This window comes from Toxorhynchites rutilus, chromosome 2 (assembly GCF_029784135.1).
Source record: "Toxorhynchites rutilus septentrionalis strain SRP chromosome 2, ASM2978413v1, whole genome shotgun sequence".
Taxonomy (NCBI): domain Eukaryota; kingdom Metazoa; phylum Arthropoda; class Insecta; order Diptera; family Culicidae; genus Toxorhynchites; species Toxorhynchites rutilus.
The window spans coordinates 230411800-230432459 of NC_073745.1; the positions used below are offsets into that span (position 1 = coordinate 230411800).

The 20660-nt window shown below is 40.8% G+C and overlaps 1 protein-coding gene across 2 annotated transcripts; it reads left to right on the plus strand.

Moving 5' to 3' along the window:
- Positions 1 to 15235: 15235 nt before the first annotated feature.
- Positions 15236 to 16984, plus strand: LOC129770545 (charged multivesicular body protein 4b). 2 transcript variants are annotated; one of them, XM_055773444.1, is made up of 5 exons: positions 15236 to 15376; positions 15455 to 15659; positions 15906 to 16083; positions 16145 to 16398; positions 16466 to 16984. In XM_055773444.1, the coding sequence occupies exons 2-5, from the start codon at positions 15479 to 15481 to the stop codon at positions 16519 to 16521; spliced, it is 669 nt and encodes a 222-aa protein (XP_055629419.1). In that variant the 5' UTR covers positions 15236 to 15376; positions 15455 to 15478; the 3' UTR covers positions 16522 to 16984. The 2 variants fall into 2 exon arrangements, with proteins under 2 accessions (XP_055629419.1, XP_055629420.1); XM_055773445.1 differs by having other exon boundaries at positions 15237 to 15376; positions 15450 to 15659.
- Positions 16985 to 20660: the final 3676 nt, after the last annotated feature.

Here is a 20660-nt window from a genome sequence, read left to right on the forward strand (position 1 = left end):
GAATTCTACAGATGAATTTTTACATGTTACGAAAGAACTGGATTCTTACAATGCATTTACCAATGCAGAGATGGTTATCTCTTGCAACACTCAAATGTAATGCTGCTTTTCTCATGATCACATTTTTATATGTTTGTGGTTGTTCTTTTTTATTACTTTTTATAATAACGTGCTTCGGATGATCATATTTTTTATGCAAGCGGAATTTTGATAGAAATTCTCACTGTCTGATTTATATTTTGCAAAATTGTATCGATTAATTTGTCGTAGGTTTTCCTAGCAAGTTTATTAGTATAAGACGATTACAGAAATATAAATTACAGGAACGAATGTTCATTCTATTTTTTGAGACTGCATTCGCTAAATATTTTTTAGAAAAGCCATTGTTTTACCTCGCCACTAACATCTCGTATATTACCTAAAAACTGTCTCAATTATTCTCATGTGAAACTTTTTCCCCTAGCTTTGCGCTCGAGATCTCGTGTTCAAGTACATATCTAAAAAAGACGGGTGGGTAATGTCGGTGACATAACCGGAGTGACGTAGGACTATACAAAGGGGACAGCTTTTGCTAAATATTTATTTAAAATATATTGTTTTACTTATCTACCAGAAAAATGGATTAGTTTACTGTTTACTCTTTATGAACATGTTGGGGGTTCTGAAAAGAACCTTTGGTGTTGTGTTTTTGCGTTTTTTCTTTACAAACTTGATTCTTGATTTTTTTCTGAAGGCTTTGTACTTATTAAATGTTCAATGTTGGGCATCTTTCGGCATATACACATATCGTACAATCAAAATGATGGCTGTGATAGGGAATGCATAGGTGGTCATCAGCTCGTTCACTATCATATATTTCACTATTGAGCACATTACTGTACCTTAAGCTGTGGTTTCGGAGACGAATGAATTGTAAGATTTGTAGTCTCCGCAAACAAAGTAAATAAAAATGACAAAGAACTGAGGTTTTGGAGACGAACTCTACGATCTGTCGAGAAATAAACGAGCTATAAGCGTTCTGAAAAACCAACAGTAAATACAGGGACGGATGACCTTCGGATTAAAGTCCTTTAAAATAAGAACAGAGCAGCAGGAAATACATAGCTCATCATGTTGCTCCTTAGTTATTTCTCTATCAATGCAGATGTAACGTCAGTCAAAGAAAGCAGTTCTTGCTACCGAGAAAATTCGTTAATGCCATCCTGCATACAATGTTTTGTAATTTGAAGCCACTTTTAATTCAGAAACCATACATGGGTTTGTGAAAACTGAATGATCAATTTAAAGGACCCCAACCACCAATAAGTTCAAGAACAAGCATAAACAAAAAAAAATCAGTTTATATTATATGTCATATTATGTCACTTTAGAATGAATTGGTATTGTGAAAAACTTTTAATAACTCTTATTTGAAAGTTTTAATGGCCCTGAAAAGCGACGCGTTTTACGGTGGCTGGTTTTGCCACCAAAGCAGTCTGTATAAACAAACTTTTTCTTTCTTCTACCTGCTGCCGTTTTGCGAATGTGTTTGCCACTCGCTGCAACTGCCTGTTGTTGTCTTGATGTCCACCGAACCGAATGTGTTCTGTTCTGAATGCGGGTTTTCTTATCGTCGCGAGCAGCTTTACCAGCCAACTCGATCACTTCGGCGGCCGAAACTATATAACGCCGGCTAGGTGGACTGGTGCACTGGTACTAACGCGCTCGGCCTAGCTACCCTTGCGGAGAAATTGGCGGATACACCTACGGGGAACTGTACACCTGCACGGTTCGAGTGGGACTTTGCCTTTCCCTTAACTTGTCCTCCTTTGTTACGTCCACACGTCCACGTTGCTGCTTGTTTTCTTTTTATGATGTGATGCGATGCGAAAGAAAATAAGATATTTTTTTGGGGTCCGCGTGTTTTATACTCTAGCGGTACACACTCACAGGATAGAGACAAATCGGCAGACTCAGCCAAAGGGGCGAGTCCAACGAGACGAACGTATGAGCGTTAAAAGGCAGCGATGGCAAAAAAATACATCTATTAGAGGCGAATGAACTTCCAAGTTTAAAGCCTCTTAAAAACAAAGAAAGAAGAAGAAAAATACATTCATTACGGTTTGTTCGCTCGTTGGATTCACATGCAGGCTAAAAAGGGTCCTTTTCAGGATCACAAAATTACCTTCAATCTAAAGAGTTTATTGTTTTGTTATCACTCGATATCCCCATCTTGTTCGGCTAAACCTTCCTGTTTAGCGATTTGTTGCCACTCGCCACAGCTTTCACAGTTGGAAAATTTCTTCCCATCCAGCTTTGTGACATGTTGTACAGTAAATTACATTCAATGCGACGTGCCGAAGCACCACTCAGTGTCGCATTGGAGGCGATTTTAACATGTAATTGAAAATTTGCGATGACAGTGGTACAGTGTCGACTTTCAATGTGGGGTCATAATTTGGATCTCTATGTTTACAAAAATGTCCAACTAAATATGTCGCATTACATGTCCGTCTAATTAGCTCAATGTCGAACTAATTGTAAATTACTGGACTGTCAATCTGGAAACAATTTAAGAATTGGTGAAAATTGAATAATCAGGAAAGTCCCCAACTATCAATAAGCTCAGAACAACTGCCAAATTCACATACTAATCAGATCCTGGCAAACAAGTTATGAAAAAATCAATTTGTGTTTTATTATTATTTTGGATATTATTTTAGAAAGCTTTGAACTGTATTTCGTAAACTCTTTTTTTAAAAGGTTTAATGGCCCTGATAAGCGCCATGTTTTATGGAATGGTTCCAATTTAGAAAACTTTGTACTCGTGGTTTTGAAAAAAAAAACATTTCGAACGCCCTCGATGCCGCCTTGTTCTGGATTTGCCACCAAAGCAGATTGTATAAAGAACAAACTTTTTTCTTCTGCTACCAGGCATTCTTTGTGTGGACACCGACTGGACTACATCGTTGCTGGACGAGCTGGACGGCGAGGAATCGAGTGCCTTTCTCAAGGCAAGAGGGTGGAGGTGGTAGTGCTGGAGTAGAGTAGAGTTTTCTAAGGGTCCTTCTCAAGGCTAGAGACGAATGAACTGAAAAAGTTTAAAGTCTCTATAATACAATACCTTACCTTACCTTACCTTCTGCTACCAGCTGCCGTTTTGCGATTGCGTTTGCAACTGCCTGTTGTCTCGATGTCCACCGAACCGAATGTGTTCTGTTCCGAATTCGGGCTTTCTTATCGTCGCGAGTAGCTTTGCCAGCTAACTTGATCACTTCGGCGGCCGAAACTATATAACGCCGGCTAGGTGGACTGGTGCACTGGTACTAACGCGCTCGGCCTAGCTACCCTTGCGGGGAACTCCAGACCAACACGGTCGGTATTTTGCCAACACGAGCGGGATTTTGCACTTTTCCTCCTTTGCCATGTCCAGACATGGCTGCTTGGGTTGGTTTGTTGATGTGTTGTGATGCGAAGGTATGGTAAGGTATTGTATTATAGAGACTTTAAACTTTTGCAGTTCATTCGTCTCTAGCCTTGAGAAAGGCCCTTTGAAAACTCTACTTTACTCCAGCGCTACCACCTCCACCCTCTTGCCTTGAGAAAGGCACTCGATTCCTCGCCGTCCAGCTCGTCCAGCAACGATGTTGTCCAGTCGGTGTCCACACAAAGAATGCCTGGTAGCAGAAGAAAAAAGTTTGTTCTTTATACAATCTGTTTTGGTGGCAAATCCAGAACAAGGCGTTGTCCAGTCGGTGTCCACGCAAGATGATGTTGTGATGTGAACTGATGTGGTGTACGGTTTGAAGGAGAATGATCGTTACGGCAGCGGAGCGGGGATTTTTGAGCTGACTGGCTGGCTCGAGCATTACGCATGTGTGAGACTGCGACCAATGTTTCGTTCATTTTTGACGTAGGACTACGTCTTTCATTTCTATACCGGGGTGTAAAACCAAAGTTTCGAAAATGAAAGCGTTACGCCGGAGACCGAGATTTTGAGCGTTAATAGCTCTTAAACAACTGAACGAAATGGTATGATAAACACTTTATTCGAAAGATAAAAGGTCTACGCGTCATATACTTGTTACTTTTTCATCCAAAAACTTGTTTCAATAGTCTTAAAATTGCTTTCAAAACAGGCTATTGAAATTACCAATCGGTATATAAGCGAGCGCCGCTCGTAAACCCCCTCAGTTATGATTGAACAACGATTGGAGCATGTTGTCGCTGTGTTGTGAAGCTATTTTCGTTTATCATGAAAGCGCTAATGAACGGTGTCACCAAGAGCCTGTATGTGCACCTAAGGCCAGAAGGGAATCCATCAGGAGGAGAGTGATGCCACGGTTCCGCTTGAAACATCGGCCGCCACACACACATATACACGCGCGGAATTCTCGTTGCTGAAAAATAATCTGCCAGTTCCCCTGGGAATTGAAAAATACATTCATGCGAAAGTGTTTATTTTAATTTTTTCTATCCATATAACACTGCAACCAAATACATTTGGTTTTGTGATTTTTCAATCAATCGCAATTAATAGGAAAGCTTCTGAATATTTTTTTCCCATCAGTGCAAATTTTCGTATCCATTATTGGATGCATAACATGAAAAACGGAAAATGTTTCACATCGCGAAAATCAAGTCATTTTCGAGCGATTATTTGCTTTCTACTCATATAATGCTGCGACCAAATACATTTCGTTTTGGATTTTTTCAATCATGTGCGATCAACCTAAGACCACGTCTTTCGGCAATTTATTAGAGGTGCAATGAATCTTTAGGAATTCCCGCTCTACGCGCACTGGCAAACAATGTTTACTCAACAATTTCTCAAACGAGAAATGGGTGTTGTGAGAAAAGATTAGCGAACGCGAAAACGACAAACGGGAGAATGATATGTTTGGAGGTTGAATGAAATTGACAGAAAACTTCTTCATTCTATCATTCAAATAATGTGATTCGTACCACTTCGTTTTACCAGAAAGAGTTTCTTAATGCTCAAAGGAGGAATTGAGTCCTCCGAGGAAATTACCCAGCGCAAATTAGAGTCGACTATCGATTGCGGCATTCGTACACAAATAATTTTATAATGCAGTTTTATCAAAGTGATTTCTTCGGATATATTCACTACATCATGTCATATATTTCATATTCTTCATTATGAAATCCATATCCATGGCACCTATCGGTATCGAATTATCATCGACACCACGATTTTCGCTAAATGCTCCTTTCAGTTCGGCCTGTAAAAAACATTTCTGAACTCTAATCCATCAAATTGGGAGCCCTGAAAAGGGCCGTTGATTATATGCTAAGCTAATATAGCACGCTCTCCTCGGATACGATGGGCCAGCTGGATGTCCTTGGGCATGATGTGACGCGTTTTGCATGGATAACACACAAATTGGTATCTTCGAATAAGCCTCCTGCAGCGTCATAACTGCGGAACTTTGGAAGCGCAAGTCGGTTTTGAAGTCCTGAGCAATTCCACGATCCAAATGCTGCAAATGTAGCTGCGGATCACCAATTCGGTCGACTTCTGATAGCGACGAATTTCACGCAAAGTTCCCGGTCGATAGCGATGTGGCTTCTTCACCTATCCTGCTGCTGGTGCGCTTATCCGAGCTGCTTTCATGTGCCTTACCACCGAAAGACTAACGAGCTGTCTGCGAAAGACTAACGAGCTCGAGTCCTCACGGTGCGAGAGTAGAGTAAGAAATGAACGAAAGCAAAGGAAGCGTCATTTTATAAACCATAAAAGTATAGAATCTAAACCCCACCCTTATTATATTCGTAAGTATACAGTAAGCTTATATAATAAAGAGGGTGGGGTTTACATTCGATACTTTTATGTTTTATAAAATGACACTTCCCTTGCTTTCGTTCATTTCTTACTCTACTCTTGCACCGTGAGGACTCGAGCTCGTTAGTCTTTCGGTTAGTCTTTAGCCGTATGTAGCGCGCCCACTTGGAAGCCCATTAATCTTATTGGAATGTGAGATGGGGAAGCTCATACTTACGTCTATGCATTATGCTGTACACTTCAATTAGAGCCCCCGCACACTACAGACTTTTCGTCAGCCGACAGTTTGGTCGGAACGGCTACTGGTGCAAACACCGACCCAACGGAATCGGTGTAATGTGCGCACATGCATACGCGTCACATCATGCCCAAGGACATCCAGCTGGCCCATCGTATCCGAGGAGAGCGTGCTATATTAGCTTAGCATATAATCAACGGCCCTTTTCAGGGCTCCAAATTTGATGGATTAGAGTTCAGAACAGTTTTTTGCAGGCCAAACTGAAACGAGAATTTTCGTTTGGATGCCATACAGCATCGAGAAAATTCCGGAAAGATCTAATCGTTGCTGAAAAATAATCTGCCAGTTCCCTGGGAATTGAAGAATACATCCATGCGAAAGAGTTTATTTTAATGTTTTCTAATTATATGGCGAACACAGCGACCAAATACATTTGATTTCGTAATTTTTCAATCAAGTGTAATTAGCTGGAAAGCTTCTGAAGATTATTCTTTCCCATCAGTAGGATATTTTCGTATCCAATATTGGATGCATAACATGAAAAACGGAAAATGTTTCGTATCGCGAAAATTATATAATTTTCAATCGATTATTGCTCAGTCGCCGAAATTTTCATACTCAGAGAGTTCATTCTCCTCTAGTTTGCCTTCCAAATTGCCATCGTAAACCACACCTTCTCTCGATTCAATCACGCACGAAAAGCATACTGAAATGATATTCTGGTGGTGAAACCGATTCATTTTTCGTGAGGCGTCGTGCACAAATTACGTAACGTGATAAGGGGGGAGGGGGTAGATGTTGCGTTACTTTCTGTTTATTAGAGATAGGAAATTGCGTTACGTAAGGGGGGGGGGGGGTTCAAGATCCGGATTTTTAGCGTTACGTAATTTGTGCACGACGCCTGAGGACATCGACAAGACAACATCGTTACTGAACGAGCTGAACGGCGAGGGATCGAGGGATTCATTACCTGGCCTGACCTGACCTGAAATGCAATCAGTTTGTTTTAACTGTGAGGGAGCGCAGAAAAGCCGATCGATCAGAAGGAGAAGAGAAGGTGACCAAGAGAGCATCAAAATACGGTTCCTCGGGAAGACATTGAAGCAGCCGCCACACACACACACATACACGCGCGCAACTCTTTTCGTTTGCTGGTTATCGAGAAGAAACCTGGAAAGAAATGATCGTTGCTGAAAAATAATCTGGCAGTTCCCCTTGAAATTTTCAAGCGAGTTTATTTTAATTTTTTTCTATCCATATAATACTGCGACCACATACATTTGGTTTTGTGGTTTGTCAATCAAGTGCAGTTAACAGGAAAGCTTCTGAAGATTATTCTTCAGAACAAGGTTTTTTGAATCCAATACTGAATGCATATAACCTTGAGCCTCCAACGTAATGCTCTCGTTTTTGAAGCCACCCAAATATTTATTTATTCATTCATTCAGGATGGATTTAGATTCAACTTCAAACAAATGATCCCTAAATCAACGATAGTCCTACGTCACCCTTGCGGTTATATCATAGATATAACCCACTTCCTGTTTTTTTCTTTTTCCTTTCCAATAGTGCTTCATTTTATTTCGCTGCTGCTCTGGTTGCCCGTTTTGGTCGGTACGGTTTGAGGAGCACAAAATGGACCAATCAAAAATGGGCACATAGTGCATTTGGACAATGCTTGATATTTCACAATTATTCAATTATTTATCTCAAGAAAAATGAAATGTTATTCGTTATGATAGATGCGTAGATATATTTCCTATCAATTGATGCAAAAACCTTTGCTCTATTGAGAAATGCTCGAGCTATAAGCGTTCCAAATCTTGCATTTTTTCCTACTTGTTCAGTGCCTAGATTTCCATTTCACCCCCTATATCTTCCGGTTAGACGTAGTCCTACGTCAAAAGTTCATACAAATACAAGTACATATCTACAAAGAGGAAAAATCGAAAAGTGGTCTCGATGGACACGCTACCCTACGGTCGGCGCTTGTCGAAAAATTCCTCCGGATGTCTGTTGGACGGTACCCGGAACAGACGTGCTCACGTCTATTCAGGATACAGCACATGCGATGGAGGTTTCGATGGTAAGCGTTGATCCTGGAAAGATCCGCACGATAGTGGCGGCACCTATGCGCCCAAATGGACGCCCATTCCAATGCACACAGGCTTCAATAGGAAACCACCGTCAGCTTCAGTTGCACCAACAGTAAGAACAGGTACAGCTGGTCATTCTAATGGTCATTCTTTGTTGTCATCTGTAGGTGCAAATGGTCTTGTTGAAGATGCTAACAAGAGCGGTAACAGTAGCACATCGAGGCCAGCAAACGATCTTCACGAAACATATCCACATATCAGGCGAACCAGTCTCCTGCCCATCTGATTCGGAACCATCATCTCTCGACGAGTCCGCATACGCAATTACGGATTACGCATACGCAATTTGTCTTTTGAATTATAAGATTGTAAGCAAATGTTACAGACAAAATACAATTGAATCTAAAAGCCAAACTGTTTAATGTTTATCATATTTATTTCGTCTTGAACCTAAGGTCGCTATTGGGATATCTCACTTGGTGGACTTGTTTCACGTGGACCAACATTTCCGGACGAGTGTAGTACTCCATTGGACGATATTCACATCTGAACTGACGCACGTCCTCATGTCGCTTCCTGTGAGTTTTGAGGGCAAATTTCGTCTCGATAGACAATCCACAGCTGTCTCACATAAAGTCGCGATGCTCGAGACGTTTGTTTATCGAACTCCATGTCACATTGGAAATTGCTCCCTCCTACGATAGAATTTTGTTATTTTTAATACATTTTACCAATGTAAAAATACTCACTTCAAATGTTTCTTCATATGAACGTCGAATCTGTTTGAATAATACGTTTTAAAATTATCGCTTGAATATCGATTTGATTTTACTTTGACCACCAATTTTTTTTTTATCCAGTTCATTTATTTGTAAGGCTCAATCGCATAAGCTTTGCGGAGCCGCTAATTCAAGGTTTGTTTATACAAAGTTTCAACTAATTTCTATGTTTAGTAGGATTCGACCGAACACTCGCGGTTTACTCGAGGTTAAAAGGGCAACATTTTTGTGGGACGGGTCAGGTTGGGGATATGGATATGAGGTATCGTTGTCTCAACCGAGGGTTGCCGCACGCACTGTAGCATTGTGCATAATGACCAGGGATAGCATCTGGTGTTCGACTAGCTGTCGAGGGTGGGCGACGGTGAGATGGGGGGACAAGACAAACAAACTAATAATGAAAAAGAAAAACACAAAAGCATTAAATACTTATACTAGACCGTTTCACAAACATATAGATCAACTGCATATAGCAGATGTCGCGAGTTCCCAACACGTCTCTAACAGGAACATAGGGTTGTCTTCCTTGGACCTCAAGGGCATTCAAAAGGTACTCTCTGGCTGCGTAATTATCCGTACATTGCCAAACTGCGTGATCGATGTCATCGTAACCGTTTCCACACCGACAGACATTGCTTTGAACAAGATTTATTCTGTGGAGATGCACATCTAGCGAGTAGTGGTTGGACATAAGTCTACTCATTACACGAATGAAGTCACGACTTAAGTCCAAACCTTTGAACCACGCTCTCGAAGAAACCTTTGGAATAATTGAATATAACCACCGCCCAAGAATTCCAGTGTCCCAATCGGTTTGCCAACTCAAGAGGGAACTCTGACGCAGTAATTGGAAAAATTCATCGTATGAAATCTGTCTATCAAACAATTCGCCTTCCTGGGCACCCACCTTTGCGAGAGTGTCTGCCTTCTCATTGCCAGGAATTGAGCAATGAGAGGGGACCCAAACAAAGGTTAACTTATAAGATCTTTCGATCAGTGCACTCATCTGCTGTCTCACTTTTGTGAGGAAATAAGATGGGTGCCTACTAGTTTTCATCGACTGGAGAGCCTCAAGCGAACTGAGACTATCCGAGAAAATGAAGTAATGGTCTGCAGGCTTGTTGGAGATCATCCCCAATGCGAAGTCGATTGCTGCCAGCTCAGCAACATAAACGGAACAAGGTTCCTGCAGTTTACGGAAGGCGCTTGAATTTTCATTGAAAACACCGAAGCCAGTGGATCCATTGAGGCGAGACCCATCAGTGAAGTATCTTTTCATGCAATTGACTTTTTGGTACTTTCGGTTAAAAATACGGGGAATGAAAGTTGGTCGAAGCTGATGAAATCCCAAGTATTGCTTGTTTCATCGACAGATCGTATTCAATTGAGGAACTGCTGATGGTGAAGTGAGCAAGGTCTGGAGTAAACGATGGAAGACAAATATCTGATGAAATATAGTGATGATAAATTCTCATAAACCGAGATTGTATATTTAGATGAAGCATTTTATCAAAGTTTTCAATCACAAGTGTGTTCGTGATACCGCATTTCACCAGTATTCTGAGAGAAAGTTCCCAGAATCGGTTCTGTAGAGGAGTTACTCCTGCCAGAACCTCGAGACTCATGTTATACGTTGAGTGCATACAGCCGAGAGCTATACGCAGACAATGATATTGAATTCGTTCCAATTTTAGAAGGTGACTTTTAGCTGCTGAGAGAAAGCAGAAAGAGCCATACTCCAGAATAGATAGAATAGTTGTTTTATAAAGCGTTATGAGATCTCCCGGATGAGCTCCCCACCACGTGCCGCAAATCGAGCGGAGAAAGTTGACTCTTTTTTGACATTTTTGCTTCAAATACGTAATGTGGGTATTCCAAGTGCAATTTGAATCAAACCAGACACCAAGGTACTTGAAGGTCAATGATTGGGTAATGTTTCTCCCCAAAAGCTTAAGTTGCAATTGGGCTGGGGACCGCTTTCGAGTAAACACTACCAGTTCTGTTTTCTGCGGCGAGAATTCTATCCCTAAGTTCCTTGCCCAAGAAGACAAGTTATCTAGGGAATTTTGCAATGGTCTTTGCACGTTTTCGGCATGGGGACCTCTGACGGAAACCACACCATCATCTGCAAGTTGTCTTAGCGTGCATTGTTCTGCCAAACAACTGTCAATATCTTTCACATAAAAATTATAAAGAAGGGGGCTGAGACATGAGCCTTGGGGTAGACCCATATAACTATTTCTGGAAGTTGTCAGCTGTCCAAGGGTGAAGTTCATTTGCTTTTCTGACAACAAATTGTACAAGAAGTTATTCAAAATTCCAGGAAGTCCACATCTGTTCAGATTGTCTGACAGAATTTCTATGGAAACTGAATCAAAAGCTCCCTTAATATCCAAGAATACTGAAGCCAGTTGCTCCTTGTGCGCAAAGGCCAGTTGAATATCTGTAGAAAGCAACGCTAGACAATCGTTTGTTCCTTTGCTCTTGCGAAACCCAAATTGTGTACTTGATAGCAAATTATTTGTCTCGATCCATTGATCGAGTCTTCGAAGGATCATTTTCTCCAGCAATTTTCTAATGCACGAGAGCATAGCAATCGGACGGTATGAGTTATGGTCAGACGCTGGTTTGCCAGGCTTTTGAATTGCTATCACTTTGATCTGTCTCCATTCGGGTGGCACAATATTGTTTTCTAGTAGAGTATTGAATAAGTCTAGCAAGCGTCTTTTCGCGATATCGGGAAGATTTTTTAGAAGAACGAATTTAATCATATCGCTTCCGGGTGAAGAGTTGTTCGATGAAAGAAGAGCCATAGAAAATTCCAGCATTGAGAATGGTCTGTCCAGAGGTCCACCGCTTAGAGACGTTTCTCGAAGAATATGTTGGGCTGGAACTGAGTCTGGACAGAACTTTTTAGCGAAATCGAATATCCATCGGTTGGAGTATTCTTCACTCTCGTTGGTAGATGAGCGGTTACGCATGTTGCGAGCTACCCTCCACAAGGTGCGTATTGAGGTTTCACGAGAAAGACCTTCGATGAAATTGCGCCAGTAACCGCGTTTTTTTGCTTTAACTAATTGTTTCAGCTGTATTTCAAGCTTTGAATATTCCTCGAAGTGTGTGGATGTTCCATGTCTGCGAAAAGCTTTGAAAGCATCAGATTTTTTCAAATACAATTTTGTGCATTCATCGTCCCAGCCAGGAGTGGCTGGTTTTCTTTTAAATGAAGCACTTGGAACTTTTCTTTTTTGTGCTTCCAGTGAGCTTTTATACAATAAATCGACGAAGAATCGATATTCTTCCAATGGTGGAAGTATATCTATTGATTCGACACCGATTGTTACCGCCGTTGCAAATTTTTGCCAGTCGATGTTCCTTGTTAGATCAAATGGAACTCGAGATGGTTCAGTGGATTGCGGGCTACACTTGATTGATATATTGATTGGCAAGTGATCGCTACCATGGGGATCATTGATGACCTTCCACTGACAATCTAATGATAGCGAGTTTGAGCACAAGATAGATCGAGTCGGCTTTCCCGAGCCGGAGGTTTTGCAATTCGTGTCACTTCACCAGTGTTCAAGATAGTCAAGTTGAAATCGTCACATAAATCGTAAAAAATAGCCGCCCTAACGTCATCATAAAGATCGCCCCACCCAGTACCATGGGAGTTCATGTCACCCAAAATTAGAACTGGGGTTGAGAGAATCGAAATTAGATTCCAAAGTTGACTACGGCTAATGGAAGTATTCGGGGGAACGTATACTGAAGTTATGCAGAGTTCTTTATTCTTTGCAGTTATTTGACAAGCGACGATTTCGACGTCTGATAGAGCTGGGAGAGGAATTTTATAGAAAGAGTAGCACGTTTTGATCCCTAAAAGTACTCCTCCATAGGAATCATCTCTATCCAGGCGAATAATATTAAAATCGTGGAAGTTGAGTTCCGTGTCAGAAGAAAGCCATGTTTCGGAAAGAGCGAATATATCACAATCATAATTTTGAAGTAAAAATTTGAACGAGTCTAGTTTAGGCACTAGACTACGGCAGTTCCATTGTAGCACATTGATCATATCTTCTACTACGTTAGATGAATTATCCATCGAAAGATATGATTGATGCAAGGAGGGGCCATGAAGCAGTCAATTGCTTAAGATAAGACTTTAAAGATGGAAGCAAGGCAGAAATAAGGCTTCTGAGGGGGTCTTGAATTTTGAACGTGTTTAGTATGAAATCCACAATGTCCGAAAAAGCTATCAATCCTCGATTAGACGCGAAATTTCTACGAGAAGATCGAGGAGCAGCGTTTTTATTTCTCTCTTCTCTGGGTAATGACGTAAAATCCTTGCTGCAACCAGGAACTGGCTGAGAAGGAGCCTTCGGATTCGTTTTTTTGCTACTATTACCCTTGGAATTAGACAATCTTCCAAGGGTCATTTTAGCTTTCTTACGGTGCACCATTGGTGAAGAGAGCTTTCTTTTTGATGATTCATCCTTTATTGAAGATTCTGGTGCAGCCGAAGTATGACCCTCATCAGAATCAGAATCCGATTCTTGAGATGACAAAACCGAAAATTGGTTTTCATTTTGAGCGGCTGATGCGGTCTTTAGCATTTCAGCATAAGTCCGCTTGGAGCGTCCAGCGATAGAACGCGTCACTTTATCGGAGTGCTGTTTGTACCTTGGGCACTCTTGTAGAGGGTGAGGATTCTCGCCACAGTGAATACATTTTTCCACTGTTTGAGTGCAAGAATCCTCACTATGTTTATCGCCACATTTGCCGCAACGAAATTTGTTGCCGCAGTGGCTAACCGAGTGTCCCAACTTTTTACATTTGGTACAATTATAAACCCGCGGTACAAACAGGCGCACTGGGAAAAAAACATTTTCTACTTTCACATAGTTTGGGCGAACAGAACCTGCGAAAGTAACTCGAAAAGAGTGCGAGGGCTTATAAACTTTTTTATTTTCTTCCAAAGATGCTGAATGCAGATTTCTAACATCCAGGATCTTTACAAGATCTCCAATCATCGAGTTTTTGAAGGAACCCGACGCTTGTTTTAGTTCATCGACACTCAGACTCGCGTCGGTTACTACGCCTTCTATCTCCACTTCTCGAGAAGGGATGTAGATGTGATACTCCCTGTTAAAAACTTCGTGGTCAACAATCTTGTTGGCCACATCAAAAGTCGGTGCTTCTACACGCAGTTTGTCCGGTCTCTCTTTATGTATCGAGACGCCCTTATAATTACGCAGCAAATCTCTTGAAATATCAAGAGTTCTCAAAGCTTTTTCCTTGGGCCGAAAGAAAACAACCCATGGTGCCTTCGAGGACTGTTGATAATAACGCGTCCGCGCAACATTGGCATCAGCAGATGTCATAACGGTTGCGCAGACGGTGCGCAACCACCTATGAAAACGAAAAAAAAACTCGCACGCACACACTCGCGCAAAAACTCAACTTAAAACTAACTTAGACTAAAAACTAACTTAAACTAAAAACTAGCTCAAATCAAAAATCTTCTTGAAAAAAAAACAATAATTTCGTAAAAAAAAAAATTTAATAAATAAAAACTCAATAAAAAAATTTAGTCTGGTGAGTTCGAACAACTTGAACAACCCTATTCAGGGAGCTATACAACGCTGCACGCTACGGTATAAGCACAATAGCGAGACGGCAAAAACTATTCTATTGTACTTCTCTGTTTGATGTTTGGTGAAGATACAAATGTGACGCTCAATGGAACCAATTCACAGAACACCGGTCCAGCGTCGCTGGAGAGGTGCTGCTTCCTCGCTGTTCCGGATGCGTTGGCACTTAACTTGTCACCAATGGGCGAAAGAAAAAAAACAACAACCAAAAATCACTTTGGCGGAGGGGGAAAAAAAAACTTTCCAGCTTCGATATTGTAGCGGAGGACGGACAATGTGTGTCCGTCTCTTGCAAATAATCGACGAGAAATGACTTTGACCACCAATGTTCCTAATCGAATATCAAATGAAAACAAAACGGAAGTGAAAAAATAAAAAGCAGCTGTCATCGATGTCGATAATAGTACATTTTACCCAAAAGAATATAGTACACAGAAATACGGCCGTAAATCAGAATGGCTTTTTCTATGACGACATATCGTATCCGACGAATGAATACGGCCGTAAATGAGAATAAGGGTGTATATCCCAGCAAAAATGTACCAAGAAATACGAAAACATCTTTACTTTTCCAGATAAATCTGTGCAACACTGCTTTTGTAAATGAGTCGATGAACAGTTAGGAATAGAACCCCGATACGTCTCAGCTAAAACCCCTCGATGATCGAGTCAAGCTGTCATAATGAATGTGTTTTGTCGATGAAATGACGCATCCTTGAGCGCTAGTAAAAGACGAAAAAATTTCAGTCTGGCATCAAAAAGCGATTTTGAAGCAATTGTGAGGTGTTTTCAGCCGATCAAGTGACGAAAAAATTAAGTGGTGAAGAGAGGTAAGTTTATTTCCCAAGGCGGACCGAATAATCTCCTTTTTGATTAATGATTTGGGAATGTTTATTTCCGAAGCGCAGACTCTTGGCGTAGCAGACACCAGGATGAGTTTCTTCGGCAAATTATTCTCGGGGAAAAAGGGCGAACCTGCCCCAACACCCAGCGAGGCAATCCAAAAATTGCGTGACATCGAAAATATGCTCACCAAGAAGCAAGAATTTCTGGAAAAGAAAATAGATGTGGAGCTGGATACTGCCCGAAAAAATGGAACCAAAAATAAGCGAGGTAGGTGGAAGTTGTAGAGCGAGTATTGGGAAACAGGTGGAAGAAACTTGGTTCTTTTTGTTGTTTTTGTTTTCATTAAGGTCACTCAATAGCATAACGCAAAAAAAAGTATGGATTTTTCGAAAGGATTATTAGAGATTTGAATCATCCTGAGAAAACCTTAAAATACAAAACCATGACCACAAAAGTGATTGTTATTATTTTTTGTTGATTGGAATTCAAGGTTGAAGCTTACTCCATTTTCAGCTGCTATCCAGGCACTCAAACGGAAGAAGCGGTATGAGAAACAGCTGACACAGATTGATGGTACCTTGTCTACAATTGAAATGCAGAGGGAAGCGTTGGAGAATGCTAACACAAATACAGCAGTGCTTACCACGATGAAAAAAGCCGCGGATGCTCTTAAGGCGGCACACAAGGATATGTTCGTTGTGCCTGGATTAATTGTTAGTCTGTCATGTTAATGTATGATGATTTTTTTCCAGGAACATTGATGACGTTCATGAGATGATGGATGACATCGCCGAGCAGCATGACATCGCTAACGAGATTTCGAACGCCGTCTCGACTGCCGTTGGCTTTGGTCAGGACATCGACGAGGACGAGCTGGAGAAAGAGTTGGAAGAATTGGAACAGGAAGAGCTGGACAAGGAACTGCTTGGAGTGCAGCCGGAAACCGATCAGCTGCCGGATGTGCCATCCACAGATCTGCCAGCCAAGGCAAAGGAAAAGAAAAAAGGTGAGCATGATACGCTTAGAAAAAAAAGTGGCAAAAATGAATGCAAAACACGTTTTGTCGTTTACAGCTGTGGAGGAGGACGACGATCCGGATATGAAAGAACTGATGTCCTGGGCAAACTAGGATATTGTATTATACTCTATTTCCCAAAAATACGCGTGACAGGTTAGCAATTCCACATAATATTTTTTTTCTGAACAAGATCTGCTAATCGGTAACACCAGAGAACGGAGTCAAAAATAATATTATGCTGCGTTCATTGAAAAATTGTACACTGTTATATACATTACAGCTTTATTTTGATTCCCTTTTTCCGTTCGTTTATTAGTGTAATAGTGCAGAGCAATGATTCGAATAATTATTGGTTATTTCCTGTACTTTTCGCTTCTTTTTGAACCGGTATATTGAAGTAGACACAATCGTAGTATAAGTCAAAATTTTACGACGGATCAAGAGATCACAGCTGTGGTTTTCTGCGTTCGCTGAACTTGTAATAAGTTTTGTGGTTGAATGCCAGAGGAAAGGTGTAACATCGTGCTATGTTTTGATTTTTTGTTTATCAAAGAAAAATTGCTCGAGAAACCAACGTAAGAAGTTTTCATTATGAAAAATGAACAGAAAGAACATCCACAAATCGAAGCTATACACTGTACGCCTTTTTTCATTTAAAGCGTTTTTATTTTTTGCGCGCACCCATCAGTCGCGTAAAAAAGATTTCAATGTTCAATGCGGTCTCAGGTGATTATATATTTGTCCCACACTACCGTTATCCATTTGATAACGCATAACGCATAAAATCAACAATTCGTACAATCTCCACGGTATGAAAACCGACGACGGAGCTGCTATATAATATTTCTCTTCTGCTTTGTTTCGCTCTACACTATGCTTGCCTCTTACATATTCTGAAAATGCATTTTGTGGCGAAATTTTTTTTTAATACAGTAGCAAAATAGAAACAGATTGGCCAGGGCGAGCACAATATTTAGAAAACTTTCGCTGACAGCCAATGACATGCAGGTACTCATATTCATAGATTTTTGCGATTTCAATAGTTTGCTTTCGAAGCAGTTTTGAGATATTGAAACAAGTTTTTGGGTAAACAGAATCGAATGAAATGATTGACATACCATTTTGTACAACTGACAAAGAGGTGTTGACGCTCGAAACTTTACACCCCAAACATAATGCTCTTGTTTCAGAAATTTTAAACTTACGCCCCAGTACAGATGCAAATGTGATGTGATGCAAAAATACAGAGGCAATCTTTACCGGACGGCATGCAAATCGACGCGGTGTCCTCACCGAACAAAATTGCACCATACAGTGCGATTCTATCATTAATTCGTTCTTAGAATCGAGCAAAACCATTTTTTTTATATCCCTTTTGTTTATTTTAGGCTCATTAGTATTTTAGCTGTAACAGAGCCGAATTTCAATCGTATACATGTCACATGTTTATCATATCTATAATTAGCACATTACACAGTTGCCATGTTTTCGGCGTTAGAGTATTCCCTTCTATACCATTGCATATGGTACACACTTACACAGTTGCCATATAGGCGTAAGAGTTTTCGTTCTGTTCTTCCATTATCAAGTTAGACCGGACAGCGGAGACAGTTGATTGATCATTGTTGAGTTATTTATAGAACAGCAGCTCGATGTGTCTTGCAGAGCAGAGCAGTTGTATAGATGAATCGATCTTATTTCGACCGTGGATCGATCTCCATCGCTGATGATTGTTGCGTGGACGTAGTTATTCTGTAACAACACAAAGATGGTCAATGAGGGCCCTGAGTTTTGAACTTACGATCGATCGCTTACTAAGCGAACGCGCAACCAATGTGGCTACGGAGACCCCCCGAGCAAAACCATTGTGTGACATCAGTTTTGAGTTATAGATGCTTTTAAATTCATCAGTTTATTCTTCTGTAGCCTTGAAAAAGACCGTCTGGTGGCTGGTTGATGACATCGAAAATGCTGTGTTTTGAAATCGCAAATGGCTTGTTTATACTAACCCGGCAAACTTCGTCCTGTCCAAAATTAGTTTTATGTTATCAATACCTTCAAACATTCACGTTTTTTTACTAAGCGCATGTTCATGAGTCCAATCGCAGAACTGTTCATTGATTGATGTTCTAATCGACCCAGTTCCATTTACCTTTTACTATAAAATTCCTAGTACTGCTACCAAAACTCATCATTATAATATCAGATTATTTTCAGACACAATTCTCGTTCAAGATTTTTCAACCACTTGCAAATAACATGTTTCTCCGATACATGAAATAAATGTTTGATACAGAAAATATGATAGAACTCTCCCCTCTTCTCCCCTTAGAGAGGGGGAGGAGTGTCTATTCACCACAGAAACGTTTCGTGTTCCCTAAAATCTTCACATGCCAAATTTGGCTCCATTTGCTTGATTAGTTTTCGAGTTATGCCGAAATTTGTTTTTCGTTTGTATGACAGCCCGCCCTAAGAAGGAGTGTCGAACCACCATAGAAACATTTATTGCATCCTGAAACCCCCACATCCCAAATTTGGTTTCGTTTGCTTGATTAGTTCTCGAGTTATGCAGAAATTTGTGTTTCATGTGTTTCACCGATGACGATTTTGATGTCATGTTTTGGGCAGCGATCGTATTCACGCTCTAGCTGCGCGTAGAATTCTTCCTTGTCATCGGTGCTAGCTAGATGAGGGCTGTGGACGTTAATAATGCTGATATTGAAGAAGTGCCCTCGAACGACAGCTCGACAGCGACAGCTCAGGTAGATGGTATACCCACCTTGGAACAATCGCATCATCGAACCTTTTCAGCATACCTCCTGCAGCGCTACGATGTTGAAATTGCGGGTTCTCAATATTTCCGAAAGAATTCGGGTACTCGCAAGGAAGTTGAGAGACTTGCAGTTCCATGTTCCGAGTTTTTTTTGACGTAGGACTACGTCTTTCATTTCTATACCGGGGTGTAAAATCAAAGTTTCGAAAACGAAAGCGTTACGCCGGAGACCGAGATTTTGAGCGTTAATAGCTCCTAAACAATTGAACGAAATGGTATGATAAACAATTCATTCGAAAGATAAAATGTCTACGCGTTATATACTTGTTACTTTTTGATCCAAAAACTTGTTTCAATAGTCTTAAAATTGCTTTCAAAACAGGCTATTGAAATCACCAATCGGTATATAAGCGAGCGGCGCTCGGAAATCCACTCAGTTCTAATTGAACAGCGATTGGAGCATGTTGTCGCTGTTGTGGTGAAGCTCTTTATTTATCATGAAAGCGCGGATGAACGGTGTCACCAAGAGCCTGTTTGTGCATCCTATGCCAGAAGGGAACCTATCAGGAGGAGAGTGATGCCACAAACGGTTCCCTGGGAAGACATCGCTACACACACATACACGCGCGGCTATTAACAGGTGGTTATCGAGTTGGCATTAACCACTGGTGGGCTTCCAGTATCGAGGAAAATGTGGAAATATCTAATCGTTACTGAGAATAATCTGCCAGTTCCTCTGGGAATTTTCCAAATATATTCATGTGAAAGAGTTTAATTGAATGTTTTCTATCCATGTTACACTGTGACCAAATATGTTTCAATCAAGTGCTATTAACAGGTGGTTTTCGAGTTGGCATTAACCAATGGTGGGCTTCCAGTATCGAGGAAAATGTGGAAATATCTAATCGTTACTGAAAATAATCTGCCAGTTCCTTTGGGAATTTTCAAAATATATTCATGTGAAAGAGTTTAATTGAATGTTTTCTATCCATGTAACACTGTGACCAAATACATTTGGTTTTGTGGTTTTTCAATCAATCGCAATTAACAGGATAGCTTCAGAAGATTATTCTTCCCCATCAGTAGGATATTTCCGTATCCAATATTGTATGCGCCCGCAATCGATTATTGCTCAGTCGCCGAAAGTTCCGAGCTCAGAGAGTTCATTCCCCTCTAGTTTGCCTTCCAAATTGCCATCGTAAACCACACCTTCTCTCGGTTCAATCACACACAAAAAGCATACTTAAGCGATATTCTGGTGGTGAGACACATTCATTTTTCGTGAGGACATCGACAAGACAACATCGTTGCCTAACGTGCTGGAGGAGGTGGACGGCGAAGGATCGACACATACACGCGCAGAACTCTTTCCGTTAGGATGCCATTCAGCATCGAGAAAGTTCCGGAAAGATCTAATCATTGCTGGAAAATAATCTGCCAGTTCCTTTGGGAATTTTCAAAATATATTCATGTGAAA